Here is a 14,972-nt window from a genome sequence, read left to right as displayed (position 1 = left end):
TAAGGAGCTTGGAAGGGCTGAATGCCTCCTGTACATGGAGATGAATTTTCCTGGCTGTATGACCCCCAAACCCTTCAGAAAGCTGCTGCACACTGAATTTTGTGCTGTTGGGAGCCTCATGGTCACTCTGCCACAAACCCCTTTCCTCCTGTGTTTAGGTTATAAAACTATCAAAATGATGCTGCTTAGAATTCCTCTCATGTCAAGCATGCCTGAGTGTCTATTTATTTTTCCTTTTTTTGGTAGCAGTTAATTTAAATTAACTCTGCTTCCTTTTGCTCTTTGTGAGGTGTTTCCAGCCCACCTTGAGGATTTTTCCTGCTTCCCATGCAGGAATCCAAACCTCCCTTTGCCGGGGCATTCTGCTGGTGCCAGTGATCAGCAGTGACAGACAGAGAGGGAGCTGAAATCCAAATCCTTCCCAACAAAACCTGCCTCAGCCTGATGCCCGAAGGAGCTGGAGCAGAGGCTGGATGGAGTTAAGGGAATAAAGTGGAGATTTACTGAAGTGCCCTCAAAGGGCACACCCTGGCAGTGCCCAGATGGCTCCAAGATGGAAGCAAAACAGGGCTCGGTCATGAAATCTCACATTTTTATAAGTTTTAGTCCATTTGCATATAGGAGTTAACTGTCCAATTAACAGCTTCAAATGACGAAGTTTCATCCTCCTTGCTTGCTTTCCCACCCTCCTCTTCTCACATTGTTTATGCTTTGGGCCTGAAGTTTGAAGAGTCTCCAGTCCTTGAGTCTCCAGCTAGAACAGGATTGTTTTGTCTCCACCACCCTGTGAAAATATCCCAGTAACACTTAATATAAAGCTAAAGCTGCACACCAACACAGAAGAGAAAAATGAAAACCTAAGGAATCAGCCCTGGGCTTTGGTTGACAATAGAGCAGGATGGTGCAAGGAGCAGTCCTGGCTTGAAAAAGCTTCCCAGGAAAACCCTGCTCAAGCTGGGGCTGCGGGGTTCTGGGGCCAGCAGGACACAGTTTCCTGCATTGTTTGGGACAGAAAATGCTGGGGTGGTGTCTCTGAGCCCTGAAACCCCAGCAGTGCACAGAGCCCCCGGGGTGCTCCAGGAATAGCCCTGGCCCAGCAGAGCCAGGGAGGAGCCGAGGCATTCTGGGCACTGCTGCTCTGCTGGGATCTCCCTGGGAGCTGGGATCTCCCTGGGAGCTGGCCTCTCCTTCCTGCAATGTCACTGTGTCACCCTGAGCAGCAGTGGAGGTGTCCCAGAAAGTGTTCCCTGTCCTTTCCTGTCCCTTCCCTCCCTGCCAGCAGCCTGACACAAACTGGGCCAGCTGGGAGTGCTGTCCCTGTCCCCTTTTCCAGGCTCAGCCCTGCTCAGGGTGGCACTGGAAGCCAGCAGCTTTGAGCTGCTGAGTGCCACTGCTGCTCCTCCTCGTGGGAATGTTCCCAGCTTGCAGCCCCTGGTGGCATTCCAGCAGTGCCAGCTCTGGGATTGTGTCCTTGTCACCGCCGGGCTCGTGTCCCTAGGCTGGAGGAGATCCCTCCTTGGCATCCTCCAGGAAGCAAAAGCCAGAGGGGGCTCACCCAGCTCCTGCTTTAGGAAGGTCCCAAGCCCAGCAGGGAAGTGGTGGCATCTTTCAGTAGGTGCCCAGATGCCACTCCCCTCTGGAGCCCTCATTATTTGGGATAAATGACAGTTTCCTCTCCCAGGCTGGGGACAGGGGGTGGCAGCAGCACAGCACTGCCAGCCCCAGGGCTGATTGATTTCCTGCCTGAGGACATGAATTCAGCTCAGGAGCTCCATTTGATCCAGGTGTTCCTGCCCCTGGCAGGTGGGGAATGCTCCTGGCAGCTCCTTTCTGTACAAGACCAGGGGTTGTTTGGATCTGATGCCTTTGTGCAGGTCAGCTTTTATGTCTCTCAGGGTATTTTTATGTCTGATGTGGAAAGTTGCATTTTGGGTGGTGTTCTCGGGGGTCCCAGGACAAGGAAAGGGATGAGAATCTTGACTCCATGTTTCAGAAGGCTGATTTATTATTTTATGATATATATTATAGTAAAAGAAAATGATATCTTAAAACTCTACTGAAAGAATAGGAGAAAGTATTTCAACAGAAGGCTTGCAAGGAAAAGAAAAGGAATGATAATAAAATCTTGTGACTGACCAGAATCCCAGTCCAGCTGGACCTTTGATTGGCCATTAATTAAAAACAACCACATGAGACCAATCCCAGATGCACCTGTTGCATTCCCCACAGCAGATAACCATTGGTTACATTTCATTCCTGAGGCCTCTCAGCTTCTCAGGAGGAAAAATCCTAATGAAAGGATTTTTCATAAAATATGACACATATTGGGTGTCAGTTTTCTTAAATAAACCCCTTGGGTTTATTCTTGGCCTGTTCTTACATATCATGGTGTAGTGGTTTGGCATCATCTTGGAATTAAGGAGTTGACATCTGGCTGGGCTTCATCCTCTGGTAAGGACTCCTCCAATGTCCAGGAATGCTGGTTGAAATGCTGGGTTGAAATGTTGAGTTAGAAATGCTGGGTTGGAAATGCTGCTGGAATTCCCATGGGCACTTGGAGGATGCCTGGGCCCTCTCCTGTGTGCCTGTGCAGGTGAACACACACCAGCAGGAGCTGAACCCCAGGCTTTCCTACAGCCATGGGTTTTCTGTGGTTCTCAATCTCATTTGGATGATGCTGTTACTGTCCAAAAAGGATCTGAGGCACGGGATGCTCCCTGCACCCAAACCCCTTTGACACAGCACAGTAGGAAGCAGGACAGCTTGCCAGGCATTTTCCCAAAGATTGCTGCTGCAATTTTGGGATGAGCAGGCTCAGCTGCTGTCTGCTGGCATGAGAGCTTTTGTTCCCTTTGAGCAAATTCCCCTCATGATCTCAGCCTGCAGCTGGAATTGCTGGCTCTGTGTGCACCTGCAGGGAATCTGCTGGTGGAGCAGGGGAGTCTCCTGTAGGAAATTCCAGTTTCCTGGAGCAGCCAGGCTGGCCTGGGCTGGATTAACAGCTCAGAGCTGCCATCACACATCCAGCCACGTGTGCTGTAATTAGGAGCTGCAGCTTTAAAGGTGGGGGCCCTGCAGCCTGGGACCATCTGCTGGGCCAGGGGTCAGCCCAGGCACTGCCCTGAGCCAGCCTAAGCTCGGGGGGGCTTAGGGCTGCTCCGAGGGACACACACAGAGCACAGGGTTAGGCTGAGGGACACACACAGAGCACAGGGTCAGGGTGAGGGACACACACAGAGCACAGGGTCAGGGTGAGGGACACACACAGAACACAGGGTCAGGGTGAGGGACACACACAGAGCACAGGGTTAGGGTGAGGGACACACACAGAGCACAGGGTCAGGGCTGCTCCCAAGGACACACACAGAGCACAGGGTTAGGGCTGTGCTGAGGGACACACACAGAGCACAGGGTTAGGGAGGGACACACACAGAGCACAGGGTCAGGGCTGAGGGGACACACACAGAGCACAGGGTTAGGGTGAGGGACACACACAGAGCACAGGGTTAGGGCTGAGGGGACACACAGAGCACAGGGTTAGGGTGAGGGACACACACAGAGCACAGGGTTAGGGCTGAGGGACACACACAGAGCACAGGGTTAGGCTGCTCCCAGGGACACACACAGAGCACAGGGTTAGGGTGAGGGACACACACAGAGCACAGGGTCAGGGCTGCTCCCAGGGACACACACAGAGCACAGGGTTAGGGCTGTGCTGAGGGACACACACAGAGCACAGGGTTAGGGCTGTGCTGAGGGACACACACAGAGCACAGGGTCAGGGTGAGGGACACACACAGAGCACAGGGTTAGGGCTGCTCCGAGGGACACACACAGAGCACAGGGTCAGGGCTGAGGGACACACACAGAGCACAGGGTCAGGGCTGTGCTGAGGGACACACACAGAGCACAGGGTCAGGGCTGTGCTGAGGGACACAGAGCACAGGGTCAGGGCTGTGCTGAGGGACACAGAGCACAGGGTCAGGGTGAGGGACACACACAGAGCACAGGGTTAGGGTGAGGGACACACACAGAGCACAGGGTCAGGGCTGCTCCCAGGGACACACACACACACAGAGTGTATCCATAACATCCCCTCGGGGTGGCAAAGCCCAGCTTGCAGGGAGCAGGAGGGATTTGTGTGCAGGTGAGTGAAAGGAGCCTGCTTGCACTTACAAACTGCTCTGTTGTCTCGTAGCCACTCCTGACATCACTGGGCACAAGAGGAGTGAGAACAAAAACGAGGGCCAGGAGGCCCTGATGTACTGCAAGTCCGTGGGCTTCCCCCACCCTGAGTGGGTGTGGCGCAAGAAGGTCAATGGGGTGTTTGAGGTAAGGAATGGGGTCAGGGTGTCTCACCCTGCCCAGACCCCCCGAGAGGGAGGAGAGCATCCCCTGGGGTTGGGGATGGGCTGCTGAAGGAGCTTTGTGACTTCTCCGAGTTGCAGTCCCTCCAAAGTGTGAGTCAAGGTGGGTATTTTTGGCAGCAGTGAAGATGGATGGGCGAATATAAAATTTTTATATATCAATATCAATCCAAATATATAAAAATATAAATATATTTAAATATGTATAAATAAAAATTTGATACTTTTATTATTGGTATGTGAAAAAAACTGCTCACTGCACTGCTGAGCAAAGTTAAAGACTTACCCTGAAAGCCATTTTCTGGAATTTGCTACAAACTGCAAGACTGACTTAGAAATGTGATTTAAAACCACATTGGGTTATAAATTCCTCCCAAGTTTTACTGGTTGAGCTCACAAGACTTATTATGAGGAGGTGGCAGTGATCCCTGTTAGAGCTTGGGTGATCTGTTTGTTCCGTGTAGCCAGTGATGTAGTGAGCAGGAAATGTGACCAGCAGTGGGAATAGCAAAGAGGAGCTGGGAATTTCCAGCCCCTCCAGCCCAGCTGTTTCCTGTTGCTGCATGGATTGGATGGATGGAGCCAGAATGTGAAGCAAATAGCAGGGTGGGATGAGTGTTCCTGCTGAGTGTGAGCTGGAGGTTTCAGGAGTGGCTGAGTGCTGCAGTGATCAGACCCCTGAGGGCAGAGTTCCCTCTGTGGTGTTTGGAGACACAAACACCCGGCCTGGGCTCCTCCCTCCAATCTCCTGTTCCCGTGCCACAAAGGCCTTAAAGCCGTTGCTGTTTCCCACCCCTGTCCCTTTGCCAGGACATCAACAACTCCTCGGGCAGGTTCTTCATTTCCAACAAAGAGAACTACACCGAGCTGAGCATCACAAACCTGCAGATCAACGAGGACCCCGGCGAGTACCAGTGCAACGCCACCAACCAGGTGGGCTCCGTGTCGGTCACCACCATCCTGCGCGTGCGCAGCCACCTGGCCCCGCTGTGGCCCTTCCTGGGCATCCTGGCAGAGATCGTCATCCTGGTGGTCATCATCGTCATCTACGAGAAGCGGAAGCGGCCGGACGAAGTTCCCGACGGTAAGTGCGCCCCGCGCCGCCGCTGACCCGCCCGGCCCCGCTGCCGCTGCCGCTGCTGCTGCTGGAGGAGCCGCTCTGCAGGAAGGACCAGCAGCGCAGCCTGCCCCGCTCCACGCTCCTGCCTTTCTCCTCTCCTCCCTCTCCGGACATGAAGCCCACAAGGGTGCAAGGCCCAGGGCTGGATCTCAGGGGGTCTCAGGGGGGTTGTGGATGTCTTTGTTTGTTGAGGGGTGGAGCGCTCCCATCTCTCTGTGTGTCCGCCCCAAGGAGCAGCACAGGGGCAGAGCTGGCAGCACCCTCACCCCTGGTGGCATTCCCTCCTCTCCGTGGATGGACACTGGGCAGGGGCTGTCAGGGGACATTGCACTCAAACCAAGGAATCATTGCACTTCAAGGGATTGGGGCTGCAAAGGTGCTTCAGAACTTAAAATGTGTCCAGGGTTCAGAGATGGGGGGAGGGCTCTTACTCTGCTGTGTAGCTGAATCTGTAGTTAAGGAATGCTCTGGAACCTGTATCTATTGTAGCCACTGATTAGATTTTATAAAAATAGGGCTTATTATCAGGTTTGATGGTAGCAATAATTAATTAATTCATCTGTGTTTGGTACATACAACTAGTAGTAACTTTCATCTATGAACTCCTGCACACCTTGCCCTGTGCACAGCTGGGGAAAGGAGCAGTGTGAGGCTGAATATTTGCAAGATCCATGCTGAGAAACAGCCTTTAATGTGCTGCTAGCAGCTTACTCCAGTTTGTAGCAAGAAAACCTCTGCGAGGACTCCTTGGGAGAAGCAGCAGGAATGTGGTGGTGCTGCAGGAACACGATGGATCCAAGCATGGGGCAGGTGGAGGGCAGCGTGCTGGAGTGATCCTCAGCACCATCCTGGGCTGGCCAAGCCCTTCCCACTGAGAGCTGTTTCCCAGGGCTGTGTGGCTGCAGGGGGCCCTCACAGGGCATGAAAATAGAGGTGTGGGACAGTGATGTGTGTGTGGGGTGGGCACAGCCACCCTCACGGGCCTCACACGGGATCTACAGCGAGGAGAGGAGCTCATGGAACACAGCAAATGGAATAACAGGAGCAGGGCCGAGGCTTGGATCAGAACTGGCTGAGGTAGTGCATCCCTAGAGGGAACCAGCTTTGGTTGTAAGCCTTGAGTAGCACTTACTAACTGCTTACAGAGCATGTGTGGGGGCTGCTCTCAGAGTGGAGCTCCCAGTTGAACCATAGTGCATGTTCTGTGCATCACTAACAGCTTCCAGTGGCTCCAGGGCTTGTCCTGCTCTCAACGTGGCCTCAGGGACCTCCACCAGCCTGGAAAACTTGGAACACATAATTTTCATTTTCCTCCTTCTCCACATGGCAATCGCAGTTCCCCACATTCAGAATTTTCATTGGATGGAATTTCACAAGGACCAAAACAAGGTCCTGGGAATTTGATACACAAATATTCCCTGCAAACAGCCCCAAATGGAGTGAATCCAACAGGAATTGGCTGTGGTGTTAGCAGATCACACTGGAGGTGAAGAGTTCACTGCCTCTTTCCAAGGCAGGAGTTTTCCTGGCTGGTGTGGCCACTCCCCAGGTACCCAAGGGATCCAGGCTCATCATCCCCCTGGAGCTGTCCAGGATGATGAGCCAAGGAGCTGAGGTCACTGCAGTGCTCACTGGGGCTGCTGTTGTGAAGGCAGAGCCCTGGGGAGTGACATGACACACCTCTGTGGGGGTCAGATGTTCTCCCTGTCCCCTTTCCTGGAGGAGAAATCCATGCTGAGTATGACAGTCCGTAGCTGGGGATGAGGTTTGCCTGGCTGATGGACACAGCTGGCACCATGCCACCCCGAGTCCCACATTCCTTGGATAGTTGTGCATTTTCCATACTGGCACCGAAGCTTTCTGTGCTGCTGTGGTGGGGAACGCCCTGGGAGCAGGGCACGTATAATGCACACGTGGGAAATCATCAGGAGCCTCCTGATTGCCACGTGGGGGTGTTTGACTGGGGTTATCCTGAATTTTCTTCTTTTCAAGACATGGTTACGAAATGCCAAAGTTAATGCTGGAATGCAGCGGCGCGCTCGGAGTTTGGGATTTCAGCTCCCCCTTCCAAAATCACAGCTCCGCCTCCGCTGCTGCCGGGAGCTGGGGAGGGAAGGGCAGGGAGCTGTGGCTGAGCCAGCAGGCTGAGGCCAAACACACAGCACTCCTTCCCACAGCAGCTGGCACCAGCCAGGGTCTCTGCTGGCTTTTCCAGCCCTGGTGTCGTGCTCAGCTTCAGGGATGTGCTCATGGCAGGGCTCCACGTGAGGTGCTGCTGCCCTTCCTGCTGGGATGGGAATGTTCTCCTTGGGCCTCTCCAAATTTACACACTGGGATTGCTTCATCATCAGCACCATCACCCCCTCTTCCCAGGGTGGAATAACTCTGGAATGCCCTTCTGGAGCCCCCAGGTGTGTGTCAGCCTGTGTCCCACAGCAGGGGTGAGGATGGGTGGCCCCTGTGGATCTGTTGCACATCGTGCTGGGGGGTGGCTCTGGCTGCAGATCCCTGTAAAGATCCCAAGGGCTGGGTGCAGGTGTTGCACCTGTGGTGTCCCCACTCTGCAGGTACCACACATCCACCTCAGGGTGTCTGCCACTGTCCCTCAGGAATCCTCTGATGTCCTGGCCAGTGTCTGGCCTGCTGAGAGGAGTGCACAGAGAATGGAAACGTGGCTTACTCAGACCACTTCTAGGGATTGTTTTTAAAATTTGGAGAAAACCAGTGCTGCTAAAGGAGGCCACTTCCTGTGTTGAGGAAAACCAAAGGCTTTTGGAGCAGAAGGAGCTGTTAATGAACTGCTGGAGCACACCTTGGCTCCTGACTGGGGCAGTGCAGGATGAGCTGCTGGTTTTGCATTCTGCTGGGAGCTGCAGGTGCCCACCATGAGCTCTCACCTCGTGCTGTGCCCAGGTGATACTTCAGGGCTGGCTCAGTTAAACCTGCACAAATGACAATGTTTGGGGTGTGCTGGGTCAGCTGCTCAGGTGAGACCAGTCTGGTGCTGGGCACAAGTGCCCAGTTACTCCTGGGGCACGTGACTGGTGGGACAGAAACGTTCTCTGGGTGAGAGGATCCTCAGGCCTCTGGAACTTTTTCCCCAGCACCTGGAAATTCTGCCTGGCCAGCCCAAAGAGACAATTGAATGTTTCCCTCAGATCTCCATGTTCTACAGGCTTCAAATGCCCTGGCTCAGCGTGCCCATGGGAGGCTGGGGAGGGTGATGGGCTCCTGGCTACACTTGGAGCAGTTCAGTGTAAAGATGTTCCCTCTGTTGGAGGTGCTGGGACACTCCTTTAACTTTGGCATTTCCTGACTGCAGGCCTCAGTTTTGCATGGACCTGGCTTTGTGTGTCCGTGAGCTGCTTGGTGTGCCTCGGGCCAGGGCTGCTCAGGAGCTCCTTTGCTGATGTTTCCTCCTTCTCAGGACTCTGATTTGGGAGTTGATTCTTTTTCCTGCTGTTGGAGAGCAGGAAAAAGAATATAGCACCCATGAAATGCCTGTTCCCACCACACCAAAACAGTGGCATCAGGGGGTGCCTGGAGCAGGGTTTGCTGCAGAGCCTGTGGATGTTCTCCCAGCACACCCAAATCCTGTGCTGGAAGGAGGAAGGGAGGGTAGATGGCGCTTCAATTCCTGCATCCTCTCAGATTGAATTCCTGCATCCTCTCAGAACCTGAGTTCTGACCTGCCTTACACCTGGCAAGGCAGCGTCCAGCTCGCTCCCCGTTCCCAGAGAGCAGCCAGGGGCTGGCACACCCAGAGGGGGCTGGCACACCCAGGGGGGCTGGCACACCCAGAGGGGCTGGCACACCCAGAGGGGCTGGCACACCCAGGGGGGCTGGCCACGGGCAGCTCCTGTGGCTTTGGGGCTGAGAGCTGCATGAGCTGGCATGCCCTGGCACGTGGCTGCATGCCCAGGAGAGGAGGTGCCAGCAGGGAATGCCAGGGTGCTGCCCTGGGCAGGGAGAGAAGGGAATGGCTTTGTTCTCTGTAGTACAGCCTGAGCTGCTTGGTTCCATAGCTCAGCCAGCACCACCTGAGTGTAGCCTAGCAGAGGTTCCTAAAGCAGCGGGCTGTCTGCTGTTGTTGCACCCAGCAGTCTAAAATCAGCACAGCCCCTGGTTAAAGGGTGTTTGCTGGGGTAAGTAGAAAGTAAAAACCCCTTGGCTCCATTCCCCATAGGAATGGGAGTGGTTTGTACTTGGAAATCCATAGCCCTGGGGTGACTGGGTTATAACATGTCCCTTTTCCTTCTTCCCTCTCATTCCTCAGCCTAATCCAAAGACTTCCCATTAATGTGTTTCCTCTCCTGGCTCTGCAGAAGCTCCATCCAAATCCCCACATTCTTTCTAACCCTCTTTTGCTTTTTTCTTGACTTTCCCTGTTCCTGCTATTACTGTAAGTAATTGAAAGAAACAAACTGTTTAACTGCAACCATTTACCTTTTGTAACCAGTGATTTTGGTGGTTTTTTTTTCCCTTTTATGCACATCTTTCTCTCCCACACTTTAAATCTGTCAGGGTGAGGCAGGTACACAGTGAGGCCATAGCCATCAGCTGTTCCCAGCAGCATTGCTGTATCCCAGTGGGAATGGACACAGGACCCTGAGCTGCTGTCACGGGCTCTGGCTGCTCCTTCAGAGCATTGAGCTGCCCCTGCATCCCTGGCAGTGCCCCAGGCCAGGCTGGACAGGGCTTGGAGCACCTGGGACAGTGGAAGGTGTCCCTGCCCATGGCAGGGGGTGGCTTTAAGGTCCCTTCCAACCCAAACCAGGCTGGGATTAATTCTTTCCAGGTTTTAAAGCATGAGCTGAGATGTAGAATCCCTTCAGAAGCAAAAATTGGAATCTTAGTGCTGGAAGAACCCGCTAGTGTTTCATTTTTAACTTCCACCAGTCACAAGATGCTACCCAGGATTAATTTGATACTAAAAATAAACCCTGTAGCTTTCCAAAGGCGGTGAAGGAAACTGAGTGACATACAAAATGCCTGTAAATTAAGGCTGAAAATGGGAGGGGGGGCACAAAACACATTCCCATCCAAGTGGAGGAGCTAAGGGAGATCTACTTGTCATCATCTTCCAATTTTAATTCCCAGATATTTTTGCCTGCAGGGATTGATTACCTGTGTTAAAGGCAAGCAGCACTTCTCCCGTTTTGGCTCAGAATGTGCAGTTTTGGGAGCCCATGAAGCAGGTCATTCCATGCCCTGAGGAAAGGCCTGGCTGTGGGGTTATGGCTGTGCTCTGAGCAGGGGGGTTTTGGAGGTGCCCAGTGCCAGGGCAGGTGCTGCAGGAGGGGCTCAGTGGCTGCTCCCAGTGCTGGGGGCCCTCTCTGTGCCATAGGTGCTGCTGCCTGTCCTAGAGCAGGGCTGTGGCATTAAAGCTTTGGGTGATAATTGATCTTGTCGGTTACTATGACTTCTTTTTTTTTTTTCCCCCCTTCAATTGCATCATACCCTTAAAAAATGGTGGTAAGTGAGAGCTCTGCATGCTTTGGAGTTTGTTTAACCTCCGCTTCAGTCTATACAACGCACAAGTCATAACGTTAACACTCTTGAAAACTTCCTCATTCACGTTCACAACTAATTTGGATTTCAGTTTGCTGTTTTGAACCTTTTCTTTAGTCTGATTTTGTACTGGTTTTTCTGTTGTTCTGTTGCCCCTGGTTTCGCTGAGGGTTCGGTCTGTGTCTGTACTGTACTGGGGATGCTTTGCCAGCACTTAACGACTGACTGGGAATTTCCCTTGGTCTTTTTAGCTGTGGTTTAGCTTAGAGATGGGACAGGGAGGAGTCGTGGGGATCCACCAAATAGAGTATTCCCAGTAGGCTTTTTGTGGGATCTTCGTGAGGAATCACTGATGGCAGCCTTTATCAATTTGAAGCTGCTTTTTAAAATTTTTTTTTTTATTTTATTTTTGACAACACGAACTTGCTGATCTGAAACGGGCATTTAAATCTTTGAGCAGAGAAGGGAAAATGGTTATTTTGTAGCGAGTGTCCAGGGTGCAGTTTGCTATTGCTGAAGTCCAGCCAAACAAACTCCCAAAGCAGTGGATGGTGCTTGCTGGAGCCGAGCTGGGTCTCAGAGGCAGCGCTGGCCTCGGGGGCCAGGGCTCCCTGTCCCGCCCGGAGCGCGGAGCTCGGCTGCTCTCGGACCCTCGGTTCCCAGAGATGTTTGTGGAAGGAAGCCATAGATTCCTCTGCTGTGCTTTGTGTTTGAGTACCTGATGTGTCTCTGTATATCTCACTGTATATACAACAGCACATTGATGTCTGGCTGTCCTTCCTAGTCCCAGTTCTCTGTACCGTGTCCGATAGTTACTGTTGCTGGTACTGGAATTCTGTGGACACCAGTGTGTCGCTAGTCTGTTACTTTGGCTGTAAAGCTCTTGGTTTGTGGTTAGTTCTTTATTTTTGAAGTATTTTCTGTTCTGGTCACTGTCTGTGCTAGCGGTGGCTTTGCCTCTCCGTTGCCTCGAGGGCCCAGGTGGAGTAATGTCCCCTCTCCCTGACATTACTCCTGGCGTGTGCTCATGCGGATGCCTACACTGTAAGACTGTAATTTCCATAACTGCTTCATGTGCACTAAGCACCCTTGTGGAATCCTGCTGAGAGTTTCTCAAAGACTTCCCTGAAAAATCCCTCCGGCACGAGGTGGGAATGGCAACTGTCAAGTGCCAAAACCAGCAGGGCCTGAATTGGTCCCCCCAAAATCCATCTGTGGGAGCATTAGGCTCCTGGATTGACTCTTGTACTGTTGTGTAAATGCATTTTTTTTCTTCTGTACTACAGTGTGGGTGAAAATGGTGTTTGAGAATTCCAAAACAAAGCCTAATTGGTCCTGAGAGTTAATATGAAACATTCCTCATTGGCAGATTCCCTACCCCCGCCAGTTCCTAAATGAGTTTTGCCAAGGGCCGTGGGCAGGACGATGCTGTCAGTGCTCTGCAGCTGAAGTGTGTCCAGAGGTGTCCCAGCACCCTGAGTCCTCCTGGCGACACTGGATGCTGCTGCCCAAGGACCATGGCTGGGGCTGGAATCGAGCGTTCCCCTTCAGCCTCCTCCTAACCTGGTCCCTTCTAATTAAACTTGGAGAAAAATGGGGAATGTAGAGGTTGTTTCATCCATGGGGGAAAATGAGTGTGGGGTATGTACCCTCTGGGGTATATACCAGGAGTTACCCATCAGCAGTGGAAAAATGGCTTAAAAATTAAAATACATATTAAAAAAAAAAGTCAATGCAAGCAAACATCCAGCAGGATTTTACAACTGAACCGTTGGTTTGTCTCCTCATCTATTTTTTATGAGATTGAACCACTGGAACTTGGGGACAAGATGAGTCTTGATCATGTTGCACCAATCTGTCCGCTACAGTTGCAGTCCTTCATGACCAGCATTCCAAGTGTTAACTAAACCCATTGAAGCAACATACCTGCCATTAAACCCGAATCCAGAGCAGTAACTCCATGATCCTTGCACTCCCGACTGGAATGGCCTTTGATGCTGTAGATAGATCAGTTTGCTGCTCCTTGTCACCCCCTACAAACACTGACTCTGTTTTTCTTTCCTTCCCTTGTCTCTCCCTGGCTGCCTCGGGATGCTTGCTGCAGATGATGAACCAGCTGGGCCAATGTAAGTGTGTTTTTGGGAAAAAAATACTCTTTGGGATAAACTGGGGGGTTGTGGGAGGTGATAAATCATAGGGTTGATATTGCATGTGACATTACAGATGGTGTTGGACCGTCTGGTGCGTTTCTTAGCACCGGAGGAAAGAAAAGCAACATCTTGCTAGAAAACAAATATTGGGCTAAAATACAAAGGCTAAAACTGTGTTGTCTTCAGCCAGTTGGAGGGAAGAAGACTGAAACGCTGCCTAATGAAGTACAAATAACGTCCATTTTCCCTGTACCTGTGACTGATTTTTGATGCATTTCTCTCCCATCCCTTTCTGCAGGAAAACCAATTCTACAAACAATCACAAAGACAAAAACTTACGTCAGAGAAACACAAATTAAAAACGCTCATCATGTAAGTATTGCCTGCACCCGGCTGGGAGCGGGCAGGCCCAGCCCTCCTGCCTGGAGTGCTGGGGGGCAGCAGCAAAGCGTTCCCTGCATTAACCATGAAACATTCCTGCTGCGCCTCAGGGACCACGGGGGGGACCAAACATTGATTTCCTCAGGCAGGCGGGGGGTTTAAGGACCTGCTTGCTAAAATCTGGGCAAAGCTGCCGAGCCCTCCTGATTGATTCCTCCCTAAACGGTGGAGCTGGGGCTGTCGGGAGCCCCGGTGGGAGCGCGGGGGTTGCAGGCTGCGGCTCGCGCTGTTCACCATTGACTAGCACCTCTTTCTCGTTTCTTTTTTAGAGCTTTAAGTTTCTGAGAGACTGATGGCAATATGACCTGCTAAATTTAAGGGTTGGAACTCTTGGTTCTAGAACTCCAGTTCTGTCTGATTTCTTTTTTTTTTTTTTTTTCCTTCCTTTCCAAGTGAGCAACAATATGACTGTCTAACGCATGCCTTATTTAGCCTCTCCTGCAAGGATGACCTAGCCAGATGAATTTTAATAATGCTTCCGTGTAGAAGGTGTAAACTCTTTTGGGCTTGATGTGCTGTGAATGTTGCTTTTTTTTCCTCCTTTCCTCTCTTTACACGAGCAGTAGCCAGGCGGGTTCACGCATGCGCTGTTTTTTACTTCCTGTAGCTGTTAAATTCGGCACCGCTCAAACCGCACCGCTGCCATCTAGTGAGACTTCTTTTGTAAAGTACAGCAAAACTTAAAGATATATACAGTATATATTTATATTTGGGGGAGGGGAAACCAGAAGTCGTTGTGGTTCATTTTGAAGCTGCTGATATTCATTCCTTACTGTATGGCTGGAAGGAGGGAGTGATGCCGGGCCGGTGCTTGGAGCAGGGACATTGGAATTTCCTTAAGGGCTTTAACCATGGAGCACGGGGTGTCCTGTTGGGCGTCGGGGCTGGGTGGTGCCAGGGGCTGCTAGTGGTGGTGGGATGCAGTTGGAAACAAAAACAAACCTTCAGTTTATAAATATATATATATGATTGCTTTTTAAGTGATTTTTTTTTTTTTTTTTGTTAACTCATGTAAATTCTCAAATCCTTTTGCACTGATGTGTTCGACATATTCTTGTACATTCAATTCAGGCAAACTTTTATAATTTTCTTTTTTTTTTTTTGTTTGTTTAAATGATGAAATGTTACAGCATGGTGATATTCTATGCAACTAGTTATTCCTCTTTAGTTTGACACTGTAATTTCTCATGATTTAAAGATTGTAGAAATAGACCTACCAGGGTTCTCATGATGTGCGTAACTGTAGCTGCATGAACTCGTGTTCTGTGTATTTGTTGAAGTGCAATGATGTATAAAAAGTGGATTCACCTGTTTTTAAAAATAAAACACCGACAAAAACCGCTGTGGGCTGTTTTTCAACCTTTAATCAGCAGAGCTGCGTGC

General features: G+C 51.3%; 1 protein-coding gene across 1 annotated transcript; it reads left to right on the top strand.

Annotated features, from left to right (window-relative positions):
• The first annotated feature begins 1,751 nt into the window (after positions 1-1,751).
• Positions 1,752-14,931, top strand: LOC118690828 (neuroplastin-like). Its single transcript, XM_036389781.1, has 6 exons — positions 1,752-1,874; positions 4,159-4,332; positions 5,178-5,451; positions 13,103-13,124; positions 13,447-13,520; positions 13,859-14,931. Exons 1-5 carry the CDS (start codon positions 1,752-1,754, stop codon positions 13,505-13,507), a joined length of 654 nt encoding a protein of 217 aa, XP_036245674.1. The 3' UTR covers positions 13,508-13,520; positions 13,859-14,931.
• The last annotated feature ends 41 nt before the right edge of the window (positions 14,932-14,972 follow it).

This window comes from Molothrus ater, chromosome 13 (assembly GCF_012460135.2).
Source record: "Molothrus ater isolate BHLD 08-10-18 breed brown headed cowbird chromosome 13, BPBGC_Mater_1.1, whole genome shotgun sequence".
In the NCBI taxonomy this organism is placed as follows: Eukaryota; Metazoa; Chordata; class Aves; order Passeriformes; family Icteridae; genus Molothrus; species Molothrus ater.
The sequence above is the reverse complement of the archived record's forward strand: the minus strand, read 5'-3'. Positions and strand labels throughout refer to the sequence as shown.

Bases quoted from the DNA above. Each gene is read 5' to 3' on its own strand.
- LOC118690828 (XM_036389781.1), top strand. From the start codon at position 1,752: ATGAATTCAGCTCAGGAGCTCCATTTGATCCAGGTGTTCCTGCCCCTG. The intron at 5,452-13,102 runs GTAAGTGCGCCC...TGCTTGCTGCAG, and splicing joins GCCGGACGAAGTTCCCGACG to ATGATGAACCAGCTGGGCCA. The intron at 13,125-13,446 runs GTAAGTGTGTTT...CCCTTTCTGCAG, and splicing joins GATGAACCAGCTGGGCCAAT to GAAAACCAATTCTACAAACA.